A 16,058-nucleotide genomic window follows, 5' to 3' on the forward strand; every position below is an offset into this window, starting at 1 on the left:
ATCCGCATTAAAAGTTATCGAAAAATTGAACCGCCTAGAAAAAATGAATGTCCAACGATGTCCTCCAACAGGTCAGAGTTTACATCGTTCAGAAAAACACCCTGCTAAAGGCCGCCGACAAACCTTTCTGGGAAGAACGCCAGCTTTCCCTCCTGCCTTGCATTCAGGCTACGCATGTCCAGCGACAGTTTCCTCTTTCTCTGAAAATGCTCTTTTGGAAGGACGTCTTCCACGTCGTCTCGAACTTGCCCAATTTCCCGACGTGGTGCTGCAGGTCGTATGGGAACGGGTAGCCCCGGCAAAAGCCATCTCTTCATTTTTCACGTCATTTTTAGGCCACATCTCTAAAAAAGTACTTGGCCAGCACGGGATAGCTCAAGAGTCTTGACGGTCTCCTTGGTGGAGACCCATTTGGCCAGCCCAGAATACATAAGTCCTTCCTCATCTGCTCCCCACCGCCTTAGAAAAAAGGACAGCCTTCTGTCGACTGCCATTGTTTAAAAGGGATTTAACGGTCTTTACTTTATATTTTACTTGATCACGACATAAAAGCGCCAGTGAGACAGAGGGATGAATTTGAAATGTAGATAACGAATTTAGGAGGGTGACGCGGCTTAATTTAGACCAGTGCCGCCACTAGTGTTATTTACTTTTCCATGTTCCCATAACAACCTAACGCTTTTTCCGGCGAAAGTACGCATCGCTGTTTCACCGTCTGGCAACCTTGCCCTTTTACCTTCTGGCAACACTAAACCGCAGCGTGGCCGAGTAAATTTTTTTGCAAATATTTTCTTGCAAATCTTCGCCAGCAGCAGAAAAAAGATGTCGGCCCTTAATCTGACCGTTCGCGTGCACCCTGTGGTGCTGTTCCAGGTCGTGGACGCCTTTGAGCGCCGAAACGCTGACTCGCACCGCGTCATCGGCACCCTCCTCGGATCCGTCGACAAGGGAGTGGTGGAGGTGACCAACTGCTTCTGTGTTCCGCATAAGGAGCACGACGACCAAGTGGAGGCAGAGCTGAGCTACGCCCTGGACATGTATGACCTCAACCGCAAGGTGAACTCCAACGAGAGCGTGGTGGGCTGGTGGGCCACAGGCAACGACGTGACCAACCACAGCTCGGTGATCCACGAGTACTACGCCCGCGAGTGCAACAACCCGGTGCACCTCACCGTAGACACCTCGCTCCAGGGCGGTCGCATGGGCCTCCGCGCCTACGTCTGCATCCAACTCGGAGTGCCCGGCGGCAAGAGCGGTTGCATGTTCACCCCCATTCCCGTCGAGCTGACCAGCTACGAGCCAGAGACTTTCGGACTCAAGCTGCTGCAGAAGACCGTGGGCGTGTCGCCCGCCCACCGGCCCAAGACTGTGCCGCCCATGTTAGACCTGGCCCAGATCTCGGAGGCCTCCACGAAACTGCAGTCCCTGCTGGACCTGATCCTGAAGTACGTCGACGACGTGATCGCCCACAAGGTGACGCCGGACAACGCTGTTGGCCGCCAGCTTCTCGACCTCATCCACTCCGTGCCGCACATGACTCACGAGCAGTTCACCCAGATGTTCAACGCCAACGTGCGCAACCTCCTGCTGGTCATCACGCTCTCCCAACTCATCAAAACCCAGCTGCAGCTCAACGAGAAGCTCACCTTCCTGCCCACCGCCTAGAAAGGTGGTTCGTGGTGCAGTGGGGATATCTACTTACGGTGAAATTGTAAATGCAGATTGTTTCGGATTGTGTGTTGTATCAACTGGTCTGGGTAATAAAGTGCTCAGATCGCAAAAACAAAATTCAACTTGTGTCGACTTAAATGCTTAAATCAAAAATTCTATTATGCCCGAGAATAAAGATCTTAATATTAGGAATCCTAAGTGGGTCCCTAAGGAAATAGCTAAGCTCAGATATGGGATGTTTACTTGGAACTAAAGTGTAGATCTACCATTCTAACCCAGACCGTACTTGGAGTGAATATCTTGATCACACTGTCCTTGGATGGGAAAGTGCATCTTCTTTGAAATTTCATGGTTGGCGAACATTCCGGCTTACTTAGGAGTAGTTGTGCTCTATAAATCAACAAATTATTTGCCATGCGACCCAAACAAAACAGTTTTAAGGGCATTGGAATAATTTCTGAGTGTTCCATTTTCATATTTCACTCACCACCCAGAAGCACGCTTCATTTTATATCATTGGAAATAATGCTAAGCAACATAAAACGCTTTAATTTCCGTTAAGTATAAGATTATAAGATCTTGGCTTTTCAGCCCAGATCCGTTTGTTTGGAATTCCTGATTTCGAATAATTGGATAGACGTTGGCGTCGATTCTGATTATTTTAAAAAAGGATGTGCAATTTTTGGGCGTAGTAGATATACACATGCATGCATGGATAGGGTATATATTCCAGATCAGCACCACCATCTGATTGTTTTAAGGAAAACTAGTTTTGCACCTTAAATCCTGGAACTAACGACTCCTAAATTACATAGCGAGTGGATCTATCGAATTCCGTGCAAAAAATTAAACATTAAAAGATTAAAAAAAACTGAAATGTAAAACTACCGATTACATTCTGATAATTTTTTCATTTCTAGAAGCACACACAAAAAATAATTAAATCAATTACTTTGGCACTTCGGCTCAATCAGTAGCGGATTTAGAATTTCAATCTGGGGGGCTTTTCGATTGAAAAAAAATACGAATACGAAAAAAACGAATAGTTTCAATTCATTTTTACCGCTCTGCGGTCCGTCAACCATGTAAACTAAATAAATTTTTAATTGGACGCCCAGGCCAAACTAAAAAATTGTTCGATCGGATCCCCCCAAATTTTTTTTGCATCCGCCCCTGCCTTATACATAAAGGCTGCTGCTGAGCATCCACCTACTAAGCCTTTCTGTTTGCCTGGTGTTTGGGATCTTGAAACCAGCCAATTTCAATATGAAATTCGATTTCTGACACCAGGCCAACATAATCAATAGCAGGATGTAGCTGGTAAAACTGAATTTACTTAAGTAACGGTTCTTTTTTAAGTTAACTGTCCTTGGCACACTTCCCCTCACTGTTTCCACCAATCAGAACGCCGCATCACTCGAAAGAACCGTTATTTCAAAGTAAACATCAGATCAGAGATGCGAAACCACGCTGATTCTTTGTGCGTTTCACGAAATAGCACGCCGCGCACAAGTAATTAATTAATTTCCATGTGGTTGTTGTTGGCGTGACAAGAATAATTTGTCACGCGCTCAACACTGAACAATCCAATTTTAAGCTGATCAGCTGATCGATTTACACTTGCTAAGCGGTTATGTTGGCCTGGTGTTTAAAATTTAGTTCGTCGCAATTTGCTTGCAGAAAATGTTATTCCTTTTATCAGGGGCGGACGCAAGGGGGTGAGCCAGGATAACCGGACTCCCTCCGAAATCTCTGACTTCTTCAAAACCCCTTGCAGCACACGGTCCGTCAACGAAATAAACTAAATAAATTTTTAATTGGACACCCAGACCAAACTAAAATATTGTTCGATCGGATCCCCCCAAATTTTTTTTGCATCCGCCCCTGCCTTATACATAAAGGCTGCTGCTCTGCGGTCCGTCAACCATGTAAACTAAATAAATTTTTAATTGGACACCCAGACCAAACTAAAATATTGTTCGATCGGATCCCCCCAAATTTTTTTGCATCCGCCCCTGCCTTATACATAAAGGCTGCTGCTGAGCATCCACCTACTAAGCCTTTCTGTTTGCCTGGTGTTTGGGATCTTGAAACCAGCCAATTTCAATATGAAATTCGATTTCTGACACCAGGCCAACATAATCAATAGCAGGATGCAGCTGGTAAAACTGAATTTACTTAAGTAACGGTTCTTTTTTAAGTTAACTGTCCTTGGCACACTTCCCCTCACTGTTTCCACCAATCAGAACGCCGCATCACTCGAAAGAACCGTTATTTCAAAGTAAACATCAGATCAGAGATGCGAAACCACGCTGATTCTTTGTGCGTGTCACGAAACAGCACGCCGCGCACAAGTAATTAATTAATTTCCATGTGGTTGTTGTTGGCGTGACAAGAATAATTTGTCACGCGCTCAACACTGAACAAGCCAATTTTAAGCTGATCAGCTGATCGATTTACACCTGCTAAGCGGTTATGTTGGCCTCAGTAGCGGATTTAGAATTTCAATCTGGGGGGTTTTCGATTGAAAAAAAAATACGAATACGAAAAAAACGAATAGTTTCAATTATTCGTATTCGTGTGCACCAAACATGGATCCTGAAGGTCGAATGGAAGGTATATTTGTTATACATAAATTATTTTAATGTTTAAACTTTGGCCCCTATCACTTTTGAATAGTAAACAGTGAAATGTTGTCTCTCTTTTTTAAATCATTAAACGCCGAATATTTCATCTTTGAAATACTTTATTATAAAACTAAGCGAAATTCAAATAGATTCTTTGATGTATTTATACAGAAAAATTATTCATATACTGATCAAGTTTAAAAGTTAATCATAAAATTCAAGAAGTGTATGGAATATACAAGTTTTTGATTTGTATGCTTAGATAAATAAATAAGAATAACGACAATTAGAAATAAAATCTTTCACGTTATATGCACATCATGTAATATGTAAGTATATAATATTATGTACTTATGTTAGTGTGTTGCTTTCGGATGGGTGTTTGTATATAGTTTAGGTACATTGGATACGTCGTTAGGTATTTTGTGTGGGCTGGGCGTGTAGGATAGATAGAACACTGAAACTTTAGGTTCAGAAGTAACCGAATTCTCGGACTCGAAAAGAAAAACGTCTATTTAATGTACAATTTTTATATGTCTGTAGATATATCGATGCGCGCAATATACAATTTCAAAATTTTAACAATGTTCAAAGAATTTTTTCCTTAATTTGCGTTAATTTCGTGTTCCAATAAGTTTTAACACACATTTTGATCGCGTTTTGCAACTTTACTTTGACTTGGCGTAAAACTTTAGAGAGCTTGGCTTTTTAAACATATTTATGTATAACGTCGGATTTTTAAACATGTAGAATATCGTATATAAAAAGTTAAAATCTTAGTCAAAAAGCAATGCAGACACTCAAAAACTTCGTACTTATATAGAAGCGATTAACACTAGTCTGAAACGTTTTGTATTTGACTTTGCTCGTAACATGGATATATGTAGTGTATATGCATATCTGAACACACGGATTACGTCGGTAGTTAGTATCTACGTATTACTAGTACAACAACAACAATCAATGCTGCAATAGCAACAAGAACAACAACAATCCCCGTTTCGGCCTCGGATCCAGTTAGAGGACCCAGTTAGACGCAGCTGAACTTGATGCCGTCGTCGCTGGAGTAGCAGTTCTGGCAATGCAGCTTGTGGTTCCGCACCCGGACGTCGGTGCCGTTGAGGCCATCTCCCAACTGGACGTGGCACACGCAGCACTTGAAGCAGTTGATGTGGTAGAACAGCAGCAGGGACTCAATGATCATGGCAGCGCCGCGACCTGTGGAAAGTGAGCAAGTTTGAGTTTTAGCAAGAACGTCGTATCACAAGTTATTATTGCGTTATAAAGAAAATCCGATGGCGGAAGAACCACTAGTAAAAAGTTTTCGAATTCCATTAGATTAAATTCGTAATAGCTTTAATATAGATTCCGCCAAGGAATATTTATTATATAAGGTATAGACATTAGACATTAGATTCCGCTTCTAAGATTTTTTAATAATGTACCTCAATCATTAAAATTTCGCTTAGTCAGATATGGTAATCAAGTCTTTTTTGAATTACACCCAAACAATGTATTTGAGCGCTTTGTGCACTTGACGACAGTTGTCGTGGGTGCAGCCCAGATCTGTCACAGACATGTAAGTGGAATATAGAAACTCATGGTGAAAAGTTCGTGGCTTGTTGGGAGGGAGAAGCGTGTGATGACCAACATGACTCGACCATGAGACTAGTGAGTCCGAGTGTGTGTTATTCTTGTGATGCTCGCCGTGACAACAAGCCTAGGAGATGGTTCCAAAGGTGAAGGGTGAAGAGGGGGGTTCGGGAGTAGAAGAACAACCACAACACTCACAACCAACGTAGTAGCAAAGTTTACCTAGTTCGTCGCCGCAGTGGGAGCACTTCTTCTTGCCGCTGACGCTGAGCACCTTCTCCTGGTTGCCGCCGCCGTTGATGCCCATGTTGTTCATGTTGCTGCCGTTCGCGGTGCTGCTCTTCTGCTGCTGCTGCTGCTGCTGGTAGACGTTGCTGTTGCCGTTCAGCTGGCTGTAGTTGCCGTTGCCATCGAAGCTGCGATCGAAGAAAGGCATAGTGTTAATAAGTAGTTGTTATAAACGTGACACATGTGTTCTCAAGACTCAAAACTAAGTAAATGGATTCAATGCTAATTTAATAGCTCTTACCCTCATACACCTATTGAACGGGTCACATATACTATTTGTTATCAACAAAACTTCTGGAAAATGTATCTCCCCAAATTAAATTTGTTTTTAAGGTCAAGTTTAAACAGGGATAATACAAAATTAACTTTAATTACATGCAATACTTGAGCTCGACAATCGAAAACAAAAAATAAATTATGGGATACGTTTTTAGAAACTTCTGCTTTAAGGAATATATAGATAATCCCCTATAGTATTTCCTTCAAGGTTCAAAGGAAAGCCTTAAACAAAACCTTAGCCTAAGCTGGAAAAACCATCCCAGTTCAAACTGACTACCCACCGTTTCCGCTCGCCGATGCCCTTGCTCTGGACCCGTTCCGTCAGCGTCTGGATGATGGAGTCGGGCAGCGGCTTGCCCGCGGACTTGCTGGCCGGCACCGACCGCCGGCTGGCGAGCTGCTCGATGCGGCGCTGCTCCGCCTCCTGCAGCAGCCAGTGGTTGTTGTTATAGAGCGCTCCGCCGTAGTCCGGCATCGACTTGCGCTTCTGCTGCTGGGCGGCGAGCCACGCGGGGTCGCTGGCCTGGTGGCTGTCGAAGCTCTTCCGCTGCTGCACCTGCACCCACCCGTCCGTGTACTTGGGCTTGGGCGTGGCGCTCAGGGCCAGCAAGGTGTTCCGGGACATGTTGCTCAGGTTCTGGGCCGACTGGTGGTGGTAGGCGGCCGCCGTCGGAACGGGATACCCTTGGCCGCCCGGTGGCCGTGCCGGCAGAGGTGCCCCGGCGATCTTCACCAGGGATCCGCCGTACGGAGCCGACGGCTGGCGCTGCCGGGTGCTGACCGCGTAGTCCGGCTCCAGGCCGTGACCGTTGGCGGCCAGCTGCATCGCCCGCAGGGGCTTGGTGGGCGGCGTCGGCGGCAGCATGAGGCGGCCGGAGAACTCGTTCAGGTCCGACATGGACTTGCGGTAGTCCGTGTCCATCTGGTGGTAGGCGTACAGCGCCGCCTGCTGCTGCTGCTGCTGCGGCACGTTGGCGTAGATCTGCTGCGGATGTGGCGGTGCCACTGGCGCCTGGAGGTGCTGCGGCTGCGGCGGCTGGAAGGCGCTCAGCATCCCGTTTCCGATGCCGATGCCGTGGTGCAGGTCCTGCAGCGAGCGCCTGTTGTTCGCCATCAGCATCTTGGCTCCGTGCTGCAGCTCCCGACGCGCCAGGTTCTCGCGCAGCAGCAGGTTCTCCCGCTGCCGCTTCAGTTCCTCCTGCTGAATGGGGAAGCAAGTGCTTTAAAATGCTGTTTTGGGAGGCACAAGGCCAGCCTTCTACTCACCGAAAAGTGCAGCAGCTCGCGCTCCACCCGCAACACCTCGCCTTGCTCCCGGATCTTGTCCTCGATGGACTGCATCTTGGCGTTGGCGGTCGCCGTGGCCTCGCTCAGCGACTGGGTGGCCGCCGCTGCCGCCGTCGCCGACTCCGTCCAGGACTCGGCCGAGTTGCCCTTGACCGTCTGGAGCAGGGGCGTCTGCGCGGCCAGGAGGCCTTCGTTCTGGTAGATCACCTCGCTGACCAGCTGGCTGCTCGCCGGGGGCGGTGGCAGCGGCGGGGGCGTGGCCTCCGACTGGGTGTCGTTCTCCTCAGAGGAGTTCGTGTAGTGCTCGCTGCTCTGACGGGAATGGTTCTCGGAAACTCCGGAATCGCGGCTTTCGCCTGGAGGAGAAAAGGGCGAAGTGGAGGAACTAAATTAGGCATCACTATACTTTCTACCGAAATAGTTAAAATTAAATTAATTAGCCAAAACCCATCCAGACTTCAAAGAGACAACTTTATCAATACTTTAAGGTATTCTTTAAATGCATTATTTTATCTAGTTTCCCGATTAAATTAAAAATATATCTCTTCTTGAACCTATAACCAATTATTTTCGAACCCAAAAACAAAAGTGGAAACTGATTCGCTATTGGCAGTTCAACACCCGGAGGGGGAGCAAACCCACCAAAGGTGCGAGGGTCCGGTGGCCACGCACACTAAACGGATTATTTATACTTAACCTCGCGGGGCAGAGGGTGCGGCTTGGCCCCCATCGCACCCGTCCCCTTCCCCCTCCCCTTTCCCTTTCCAGCTGGGAATTTGCTCATTGCTGTCGTCTTTCGCTTTTACGGCCTGTTGGCTTTGGTATCGGCTTTCTGCCCCCACCCAATCACTCGACCACCCGACCATTCAGACACCCGCCCATCCAGCGATAGACTCACCTGTGTCGGAACTGTCGCAGAGTCCCGCCTTGATGTAGAGCTGCTTCTCCAGCCGGCGCTCCTCCTGCAGCAGCTGGGCCATGTCCGGCGGCGGGGCCACCGTGAGCTCCAGGTAGGTCTCCATGTCGTCCAGGTCGCCGTCGGTCTCGATGCCCAGGAAGCTGGAGCGCTTGTTGCGCAGCTCCTTCTTGATGCGCTTGGTGGAGTTCATCCGCTTGATGGGCGGCGACGGCTGGGCGGGCTCCAGCTGGCCCTGCAGGTGCCGCCTCGTGCCGTTCGAGATGGTCTCGTAGGTGTTGTCCGAGGACCAGGTGTCGGTGTGGTGGCCCAGGCTGCTGCCCAGTCCGTCCAGCTCGTCGTCCTGACCCACCTCCGTGGGGATCGGCGGCGGGCTCTCGGTGGGCGGCGGCGGGGGCTTCTCCTTGGGCGGCTCCATCACCCCCAGCGGGGCGGCTCCCGCTCCCTGGCCGATCTCCAGGCCCGAGTAGAAGATCTCGATGTTCTCGTACACGGGCACGGGTCGCAGGTGCTTGGGGGCGTCGTAGTAGGGCTCCGTGGCCTTGGGCACCTGGTAGTAGGGCTCCGGATCCCCCGAGGTGGCCGGTGGTGCTGCTGATGCTGCTGCCACGCTGCTCTCCTTTTGATTGCTGCTGCTGCTACTTTTGGCTGTTTGATTGGGGCTCTGATTGCTCTCGTTGTTGTTGTTGCTGGTCTGTTTGCTTGGAATGCTCCTCCGGTGACTCCTCCGCGTCGCCTGCGTCTGTGTGGTTATCGTCATCGCTGCTATCTGTTCATTATCTACTTCGTGCATAGATATGGTCGAGCTGACATTCTCGTAGATGGGCTCCCGCTCCCCCTGCTTCTGCTCGTCGGTCTTATTTGGCATTTCCCCTCCCTCGCCGCGTGGCTCCCCCTGCTCAGGAGACTCCTCCCCCGGCTGCCCCGGCTCCTCCCGAGTTGGCTCCCCCTCCTCCGGCGTGGCCACCAACTCCTCCTGCTGCTCCTCTTCCTCCTCCTCCTCCTCCTCCTGCTTCTGCGGATGTTGCGCCTTGTCCATCGGCTTGGTGGTCGCCTCGCGATCGATGGCCTGCAGCGCCAGTTCAAGAGCTTCGTTGATCTGTGGGGCGGGATGAGGTGGGCGTGGCATGGCGAGCGAGCGAGCGAGAAAGCGTCAAAAGCGTGCATGACAGAGAGAGAGAGAGAGAAGAATGCGCATGGATCGCATGAGTTTCAGTTAGTTCAAACAAAGGCTGGCTTGCAAATTAAACAAACAACTAAAGATAACGAAATCAAATTAAAATATACACAAAACTCAATCAAACAATAACTGGGCGAAAGACGGAAACACAATATCGAAGGAATTTGGGTTGCAATTTCGAAGAATTTCACAGGACAGTACGCTCTCACCCAATAATGTTTTGAGGGCAGATAACCAACTACGCCGAAAAAAAGGCGATGGCAAATACAAAGTGGTCTCATGAGTACAGATAATCCCCAACTAATCCTTAACACACGGGCTTGGCCAATAACGAAAAGAATTCTAGTTTGAAAGATTACAAAAGTACAAGGCAAACCAAGTTAAAGGAATCTAATGATTAAATTGGAGAAGGACTAGTAATCCTGTGTAAATATACCTGATAATAAAGTTGATTAACAAAGTTGATTAACATCAACTTCCCAGTTCTTCTATACTTGAGTTCGATTAGAACATCGAAATGCAACTGATTTGCCTTTGCTAATTTTGGATCCTATTTAGACCCCTCAAAGACCCCTATCAGACTTTCCGGTTCTTATAAATTCTGAAGAGATTCCAGGAATCGATTATATATACTTGGGGAAGCACTTGGCAAGTATGGGACAGAGTGAGGAGTCTAGCCGCTTACCCCTGGTTTCGATCGAACCAACCCAACGAACTGGAGCACTGCAATCGATTCGCTCGGTATCTACGGGGAACACTCTAGATAGCAGTCCGTCCGATGCGAATTATTCGCACGATTATATTTTATGGGGGGCTGTAGAGATAGTCGACAGTGGTACGTATCCAGCTATCGGAAATGTCACTGCAAGACCGAACCGCTAGCAACGAGGGCTTAGAGCGCACTAACCGAGGGTTCTACGTCTGAGAACAGACAGAAACGATTTTTTTAGATAAAGAAGGGAGGTACTACACATATGGGGCGGCAAAACTGCAGAGGCAGCACTCCGGGTCTGCAGATCGGGGCTGATTACGCCTACACTGCGCTGAATCCGGGCTGAAACCCCACCAGGCGATGGTGACTTTTGGCATTTTAAATAGGTGCTAGTGGGTGAGGCGCAACATGCAATGCAACCAAGAACGTAAACAAACGAGGAGAACGGAACGAAAGGAACACAAGAGGCACAAATCAGGGGGATATGAGATAGAGAACCGCTTACCTCGGAAATTGTATACTTGCAACAACTTTTGCTGGCAGTAAGCATGTAAACTATGTAACTGCGTTAATAGATAAGTCATATTTTACATTGTTTAGCCAACAAACGAGCGCAAGGCATGTAAGAGAAATATGCAATCGGATTATGACAGTGAATGGTTCAGATAGCAAGTAGAATAGAGCCTTAAATATAGTAGCCTTAACCTCTGGCATTGGGTTTGGGATTCCAGGGGGTGTTCGGGATTAATTGGACATTTTTTGTGGGGGAACCGGGATCCATCGCTTTATCCGCATCCAGCGTCGACGACTTGATTATTTTTCCAGAAGTTTTCTAAATTATTTTCTAAATGGTGCTTTGATTTATAACACTTTAAAAGCGGGAACAATAATCCAAAAACTAGAACTCTCAAGTTTTACATAAGTTTGTGTAATTTACGCACTGGTACACAGCTTCAAATACTAAACCGCCAAGCAGTGCAAGCAGTTCGATTTCTAGCGTCATGAATAAGCGAAATTTACAGGCGGCGTGTAGAAAAATAAGTATTTACATCTACTATTAACACTGCACTTTCGTCAGACTGATTTCTGATTTCGGTTTTAGTTTAGGTTTATTCATAAAATAGCACAACAATTATATCTCATTTGTATTTATAATATTTGTCCTCCTCTGTATTATTTGGTATGCTTCTGAGGTTTCATTAATCTTTTTTTGTGTGTTTAGCGCGAAAAGATTTCGCTCTTCTTTCGTTTTTGTGTGTATGCTTGTGTATAAAATATATAACCATAGAACATATGTTTGACATTTCATCGTATAAAATAAAATTTTGTTTTCATACATAATTATTGGGTTTAGTATAGTGTATTATCAAATAAAGAGAAACTGTAGCTTACGTAGCTTGAGCCCACAACAAAATGTCAATAAGAACCGATTAGCATTTGATAGAAAAACAAAAACCGGGTTAAAATAAATAGTTTGTGAAGAATAAATTCGAATTACATTCGTTGTTTTTGATTGTAAAATGTTCAAGCTCAGATTTGTGTTCGATTCAAAGGAGTCATGGTTGGTCAGAGTGGTGGTCAGTTGGTCTCGAAAGCCAGCGAATCGCCGGAGAGATCACGAATCACCCCGGAGCACTAAGAAGCCCGGGCTTCCACTCCGAAACTACTTATTCAGGGTCGCGGCTCCCGCCGCCTCCAGCTTCAGGATCTCGTCGTCCAGCAGGTCGCTGATCTCCTGGGTGAGCGCCTGCTCGGTGGTGTTCTCCTCCAGGATCTCGTCCGTGGTGATCTTCTTCCGGATCTCGATGTTAACGGGCGCAGGGGTCTTGGGGAGGGGCGGTGGTGCCGCCTCCGCCTCCGCCTCCTCTTCGCTGGCCACGTAGAACTTGGAGTTGTCCACCCGGAGGAACTCGTCCGCGTTGACCACGTCCACGCCGCTCTTGGTGCTGGTGAGCACCACCTTCTTCTCGAGCGTCTCGTTCAGCGTGGGGTGGTGCTGGGGCTCCTCCTGGTGCCCGAAGTTCCTCCTCAGGAAGTCGAATATGTTCTTGGCCTTCTTTTCCTTCACAGGTGGAGCGGCAGTTGCGGCCGGAGCGGGCCGAGGCGAGCTGGGCGGCGAGACCTCCTTGATCTGGATCTCCGTCTCCACCAGGTGGGTGCGCGCTATCAGCGGCTGCTCCACGGGCGACGGAGGGGCGGCGGGGGCGTAGCCCGCTCTGCCGATCGAGTCCGTTCCGGAGGCCGCGATGCAGCAGGGTTTGGGTATGGGAATCTTGGACCGGCGGCCCAGAAGCGGGGTCGCCGGCTTGGCCTCCGCCGCCTCCGGCAGCGAGCTCCTCATCATCTGGCTGCTGGCCAGGCGCTCCTCCGCGATGATCTGCTCGCAGGTGTCCATCAGCGCCTTCGAGTGCGCTGCCCTGGCACTGCCGATGGGTGAGCTGGGTCGGATTGGAGGGGCAGCACTCCGGCCGGACCTGTCGCACCGGCGCACCTCCTCCTCGCTGACGTCCTGGAAGCCAGTGGCCGGCACCGGGCTCTTCTTCACGTCGACGCTGTCGCAGAGGGGCTCCTGCGCCGGCGCCAGGCAGTCCAGCAGTCCCGCGCACAGGGCCACGTCCTCCTCGCTGGGCTCCTCCTCCGGCTGCCCCACAGCCTGGGTCTCCCTGGGCCCGTCGCACCTCCTCACCAGGTCCTCGGTCACGCTCTGGTAGCCGGTGCTGGGCAGCGGCGCCTTGGCCACGTCGATCCTATCACAGGGCCTCTCCTCCACCGCGAACCGCTCCAGCATCCGGCGGTCCTCCTCGGCCAGCTGGAGGTCCCTGGGCGCCTCTCTGTCCAGGAACTGCTGGCACAGGGCCACCTCCCTGTCCACATCCACCGAAGGCGAGGTGGGTCGCGACGAGGCCATCTTGAACAGGCTGGACTCGTTCGGCGAGCAGGCCTTCAGCGAGGGCATCTCGCTGGGCGAGGACGTGTGCAGGTACAGAGAGTCGTTGGGCGCCAACGGATCGAGGGACCTGCCCGCCGGGGGACTCGTTTTCACGGGGGGCGTGTGCACGATGGCCCTGGTCTGACCCACCACCGGAGCGTAGTCCCCGGAGCTGCGGTCCACCTCGTCCGCCTGCGCTCTCTTCGGCGGCTTCGGGGAAGCCGGAGGAGTGATCTGGGGAATGCGGCTTCTGGGCAGCGGCTTGGGGGACAGCACGGGCGAGGTGGGCGGCGGGGCGTCGCTCTGGCTGAAGCAGTTGGACAGGGCCTTCACGGTGTTGGGCTTGGGCAGCTCGTCGGGATGGACGACGGTCACGGGGGAGCGCACATGACCACCTCCGGAGGCGGAACCACTTCCCTGGCTGGCTGCTCGATCCTCACCGTTCTCCTCGGCGGAGCTGGCGGCGTGGGCGGCCTGTCCAGTTGCCGCGAGTTGAAGATCTCCACGCGGCCGTTGATGCTGAACTGCGGAGGGGAAGCCCCGGCGGTCGGCGGCGAACCCGCGGAGTGGACTGGGACCCTAGGCCCCGGGGCCTTTCTCACCGCCTTGGGCGACATGGGAGGCTTGCCCAGGGGACGCGGTATCTGGGTGGGGACCGGACTCGAGGCGGAGGGCGTTGGGAGAGGTGCCTGCGCACTGCTCGGCTGGCTGGTAAAGTCAAAGACCTGGCTAAACTGACCCGGCGAGGTGACCGGCTCACCGACCTCTTTCAGGTCTTCGTCGTTCTGGAAGGTCTCCTTGAACATTTTAAGCAAGTTGCGGTGGTGGACCATTTCGTTGGAGGGCTTTCTACGCAAGTTACAATTGGGGGATGGGGAGGTGGGATTGGAAGTGGGTGGGGGAGTGGGAGTGGGGCCAGATTCCGACACCGCTGAAGCAGCTACTACATCAACATCACAAGGACTTATCCTAGCGGATTCGATAAAACTGTTAGTAGAACTTACACTAAATTCCATGTCCCGCAACGGAGGAGCAGCCGCCTGGTTGGCCGACTGGTTGGCTGCCTGCGATGCAACTGGTGTCGATGCGACCGCTGCTGCTGGTGGAGTCTGTTGCACGGAGGGATGGGCTGGTGAAGGCGGAAGAGGCGAGGGATTCAGGTCGGTCAGCTCGTCGAACTCCGCCTCGATCTGGTTGACCGCGTTGGCCGCCTCCTCCAGCTGCCGCTCCTCGAGGGCCAAGGCGGCGATGGCCGCGTTCAGCTGCTGCTGCTGCTGCTGCAGCTCGTCGGCGGTGTCCTCCTGGATGCCGCTGTCGTCGTTGGTGGCCGCCACCGGTGGCTCCTCTACGATCAAGGCTGGTGGTGCCTTCTGCTGGTGCACTGGCTCCCGCTCCCGCTGCTGCTGTTTCTGTTGCTGCTGTTGGTGCTGCTGCTGCTGGCGCATCCGCTCCTCCTCGCCGCGCATGATCTCCAGCTGCCTGGCGTCGATGAGGGCCACCAGCGGGGGCTTGCGCTGCTCCTCTTTGGTCACGGACTGCTGCAGGCTGTTCAGCCGCTGCTTGAGTGGCGGCACCGGCACGTCCACGCTCTTGCTGGAGTTGAAGGCCTTGCGCTGCTGCTCCAGACTCTGCATGCGGTCCCGGATGCTGGAGATGTCGCCGGAGAGGCGCCTTCCATCCGACTTGGGGACGGCGGGCGCCGCGTTGCCGTTGGTCAGGCGATCGCGGAGCACCAGCTTAGGGGCAGCAGGAGCGGCTCCCACGAAGACCGGCTGCTCGTTCCTGGCCTGCTCGAAGATCTCCTTGCGCTTCGAGATGTCCACCTTGGGCACGTCCACCTTTTGCTTCTCCACGCCCTCCTGGGTGTCGCTGGGCGAGGTCACCTCGAACCCGCTCAGGCGGTCCTCGATCTTGGATCCCCGTCTGGTGGGATAGGCGATCGGTTCTCCCACCGCCTTGCCGTTGCTGCTGGCGTTTCCGTTTCCGTTGCTGTTCGCGTTGCCGTTGCTGCTGGCCCGCTGGACCCTCTGCTTGTAGTCCTGGATGGCTCCCTCGTAGGTGTACTCGCACGGGTCCGGAGAACTGGCCGGCGCCGTGCTGGAGGACGTGTCGTATCCCGGCGAGGAGATGTACTCCCTGCCCACCGTCTTTCCGGGATTCGAGGCGCTCGCCTGGCCAGCGGCCACTCCGTTGCCGTGGTTTCCGTGATTCCCGTTGCTGCCGCTGCGGATGATGTGGTTCTGCTGCTCGTCCACGTTCCTAGCGATTCCTCCAGCAGCTCCAGCAGCGGCTGCGCCCATCGCTTTGTCCAGCTCGGCGGCATGGTCGCTCTGTGGAGGGGATCAAGATGGAGTTCGGTTAGAAATTTGCAGATGAGCACTGCAGTGTCCATGAGTTATAACTAGGAACGCTGCCGCTGTGTTTTAATGCTTTAAATAATGTTCCTGCTCTGATCCTATCGAACCTAAGAACGGAAGAGGTACATATGAGGCAAGCCAGCTGGGTAGACACCACAGGCCAAAGACAAGCCAAAATCCTCATCGTCAATTATGACATGAAGAGGTTTAAGAAACTTA

General features: G+C 51.2%; 2 protein-coding genes across 14 annotated transcripts in view; one reads left to right on the forward strand and one right to left on the reverse strand.

Annotated features, from left to right (window-relative positions):
• The first annotated feature begins 720 nt into the window (after nucleotides 1-720).
• Nucleotides 721-1,788, forward strand: LOC108091401 (eukaryotic translation initiation factor 3 subunit F-1). The gene has a single exon (XM_017190592.1). The coding sequence runs from the start codon at nucleotides 823-825 to the stop codon at nucleotides 1,663-1,665; it is 843 nt and encodes a 280-aa protein (XP_017046081.1). The 5' UTR covers nucleotides 721-822; the 3' UTR covers nucleotides 1,666-1,788.
• A 2,611-nt stretch (nucleotides 1,789-4,399) lies between these two features.
• The window catches only part of LOC108091376 (uncharacterized protein CG43427), a 56,995-nt gene continuing 45,336 nt past the window's right edge, over nucleotides 4,400-16,058 (reverse strand). For 7 of the 13 annotated variants that reach the window (XM_017190542.1, XM_017190545.1, XM_017190540.1 and 4 more), the window contains 6 exons: nucleotides 14,487-15,812; nucleotides 8,644-9,760; nucleotides 7,725-8,101; nucleotides 6,740-7,659; nucleotides 6,114-6,307; nucleotides 4,400-5,516 (listed from right to left, as the gene is read on the reverse strand). In XM_017190542.1, the coding sequence (XP_017046031.1) occupies nucleotides 5,329-5,516; nucleotides 6,114-6,307; nucleotides 6,740-7,659; nucleotides 7,725-8,101; nucleotides 8,644-9,760; nucleotides 14,487-15,812 (4,122 nt within the window). In that variant the 3' untranslated portion in view covers nucleotides 4,400-5,328. Of the gene's footprint in view, nucleotides 5,517-5,743; nucleotides 5,865-6,089; nucleotides 6,308-6,739; nucleotides 7,660-7,724; nucleotides 8,102-8,643; nucleotides 9,761-9,786; nucleotides 11,117-14,486; nucleotides 15,813-16,058 lie in introns of those variants that run through there. The other 6 variants (XM_017190548.2, XR_001771389.1, XM_017190550.2 and 3 more) reach the window with 6 other exon arrangements.

The sequence above is a fragment of the Drosophila ficusphila genome, unplaced genomic scaffold (assembly GCF_018152265.1).
Source record: "Drosophila ficusphila isolate 14025-0441.05 unplaced genomic scaffold, ASM1815226v1 contig_791, whole genome shotgun sequence".
NCBI lineage: Eukaryota > Metazoa > Arthropoda > Insecta > Diptera > Drosophilidae > Drosophila > Drosophila ficusphila.

Excerpts from the sequence above, each read along its gene's own strand:
- LOC108091401 (XM_017190592.1), top strand. The coding sequence starts at position 823 with ATGTCGGCCCTTAATCTGACCGTTCGCGTGCACCCTGTGGTGCTGTTC.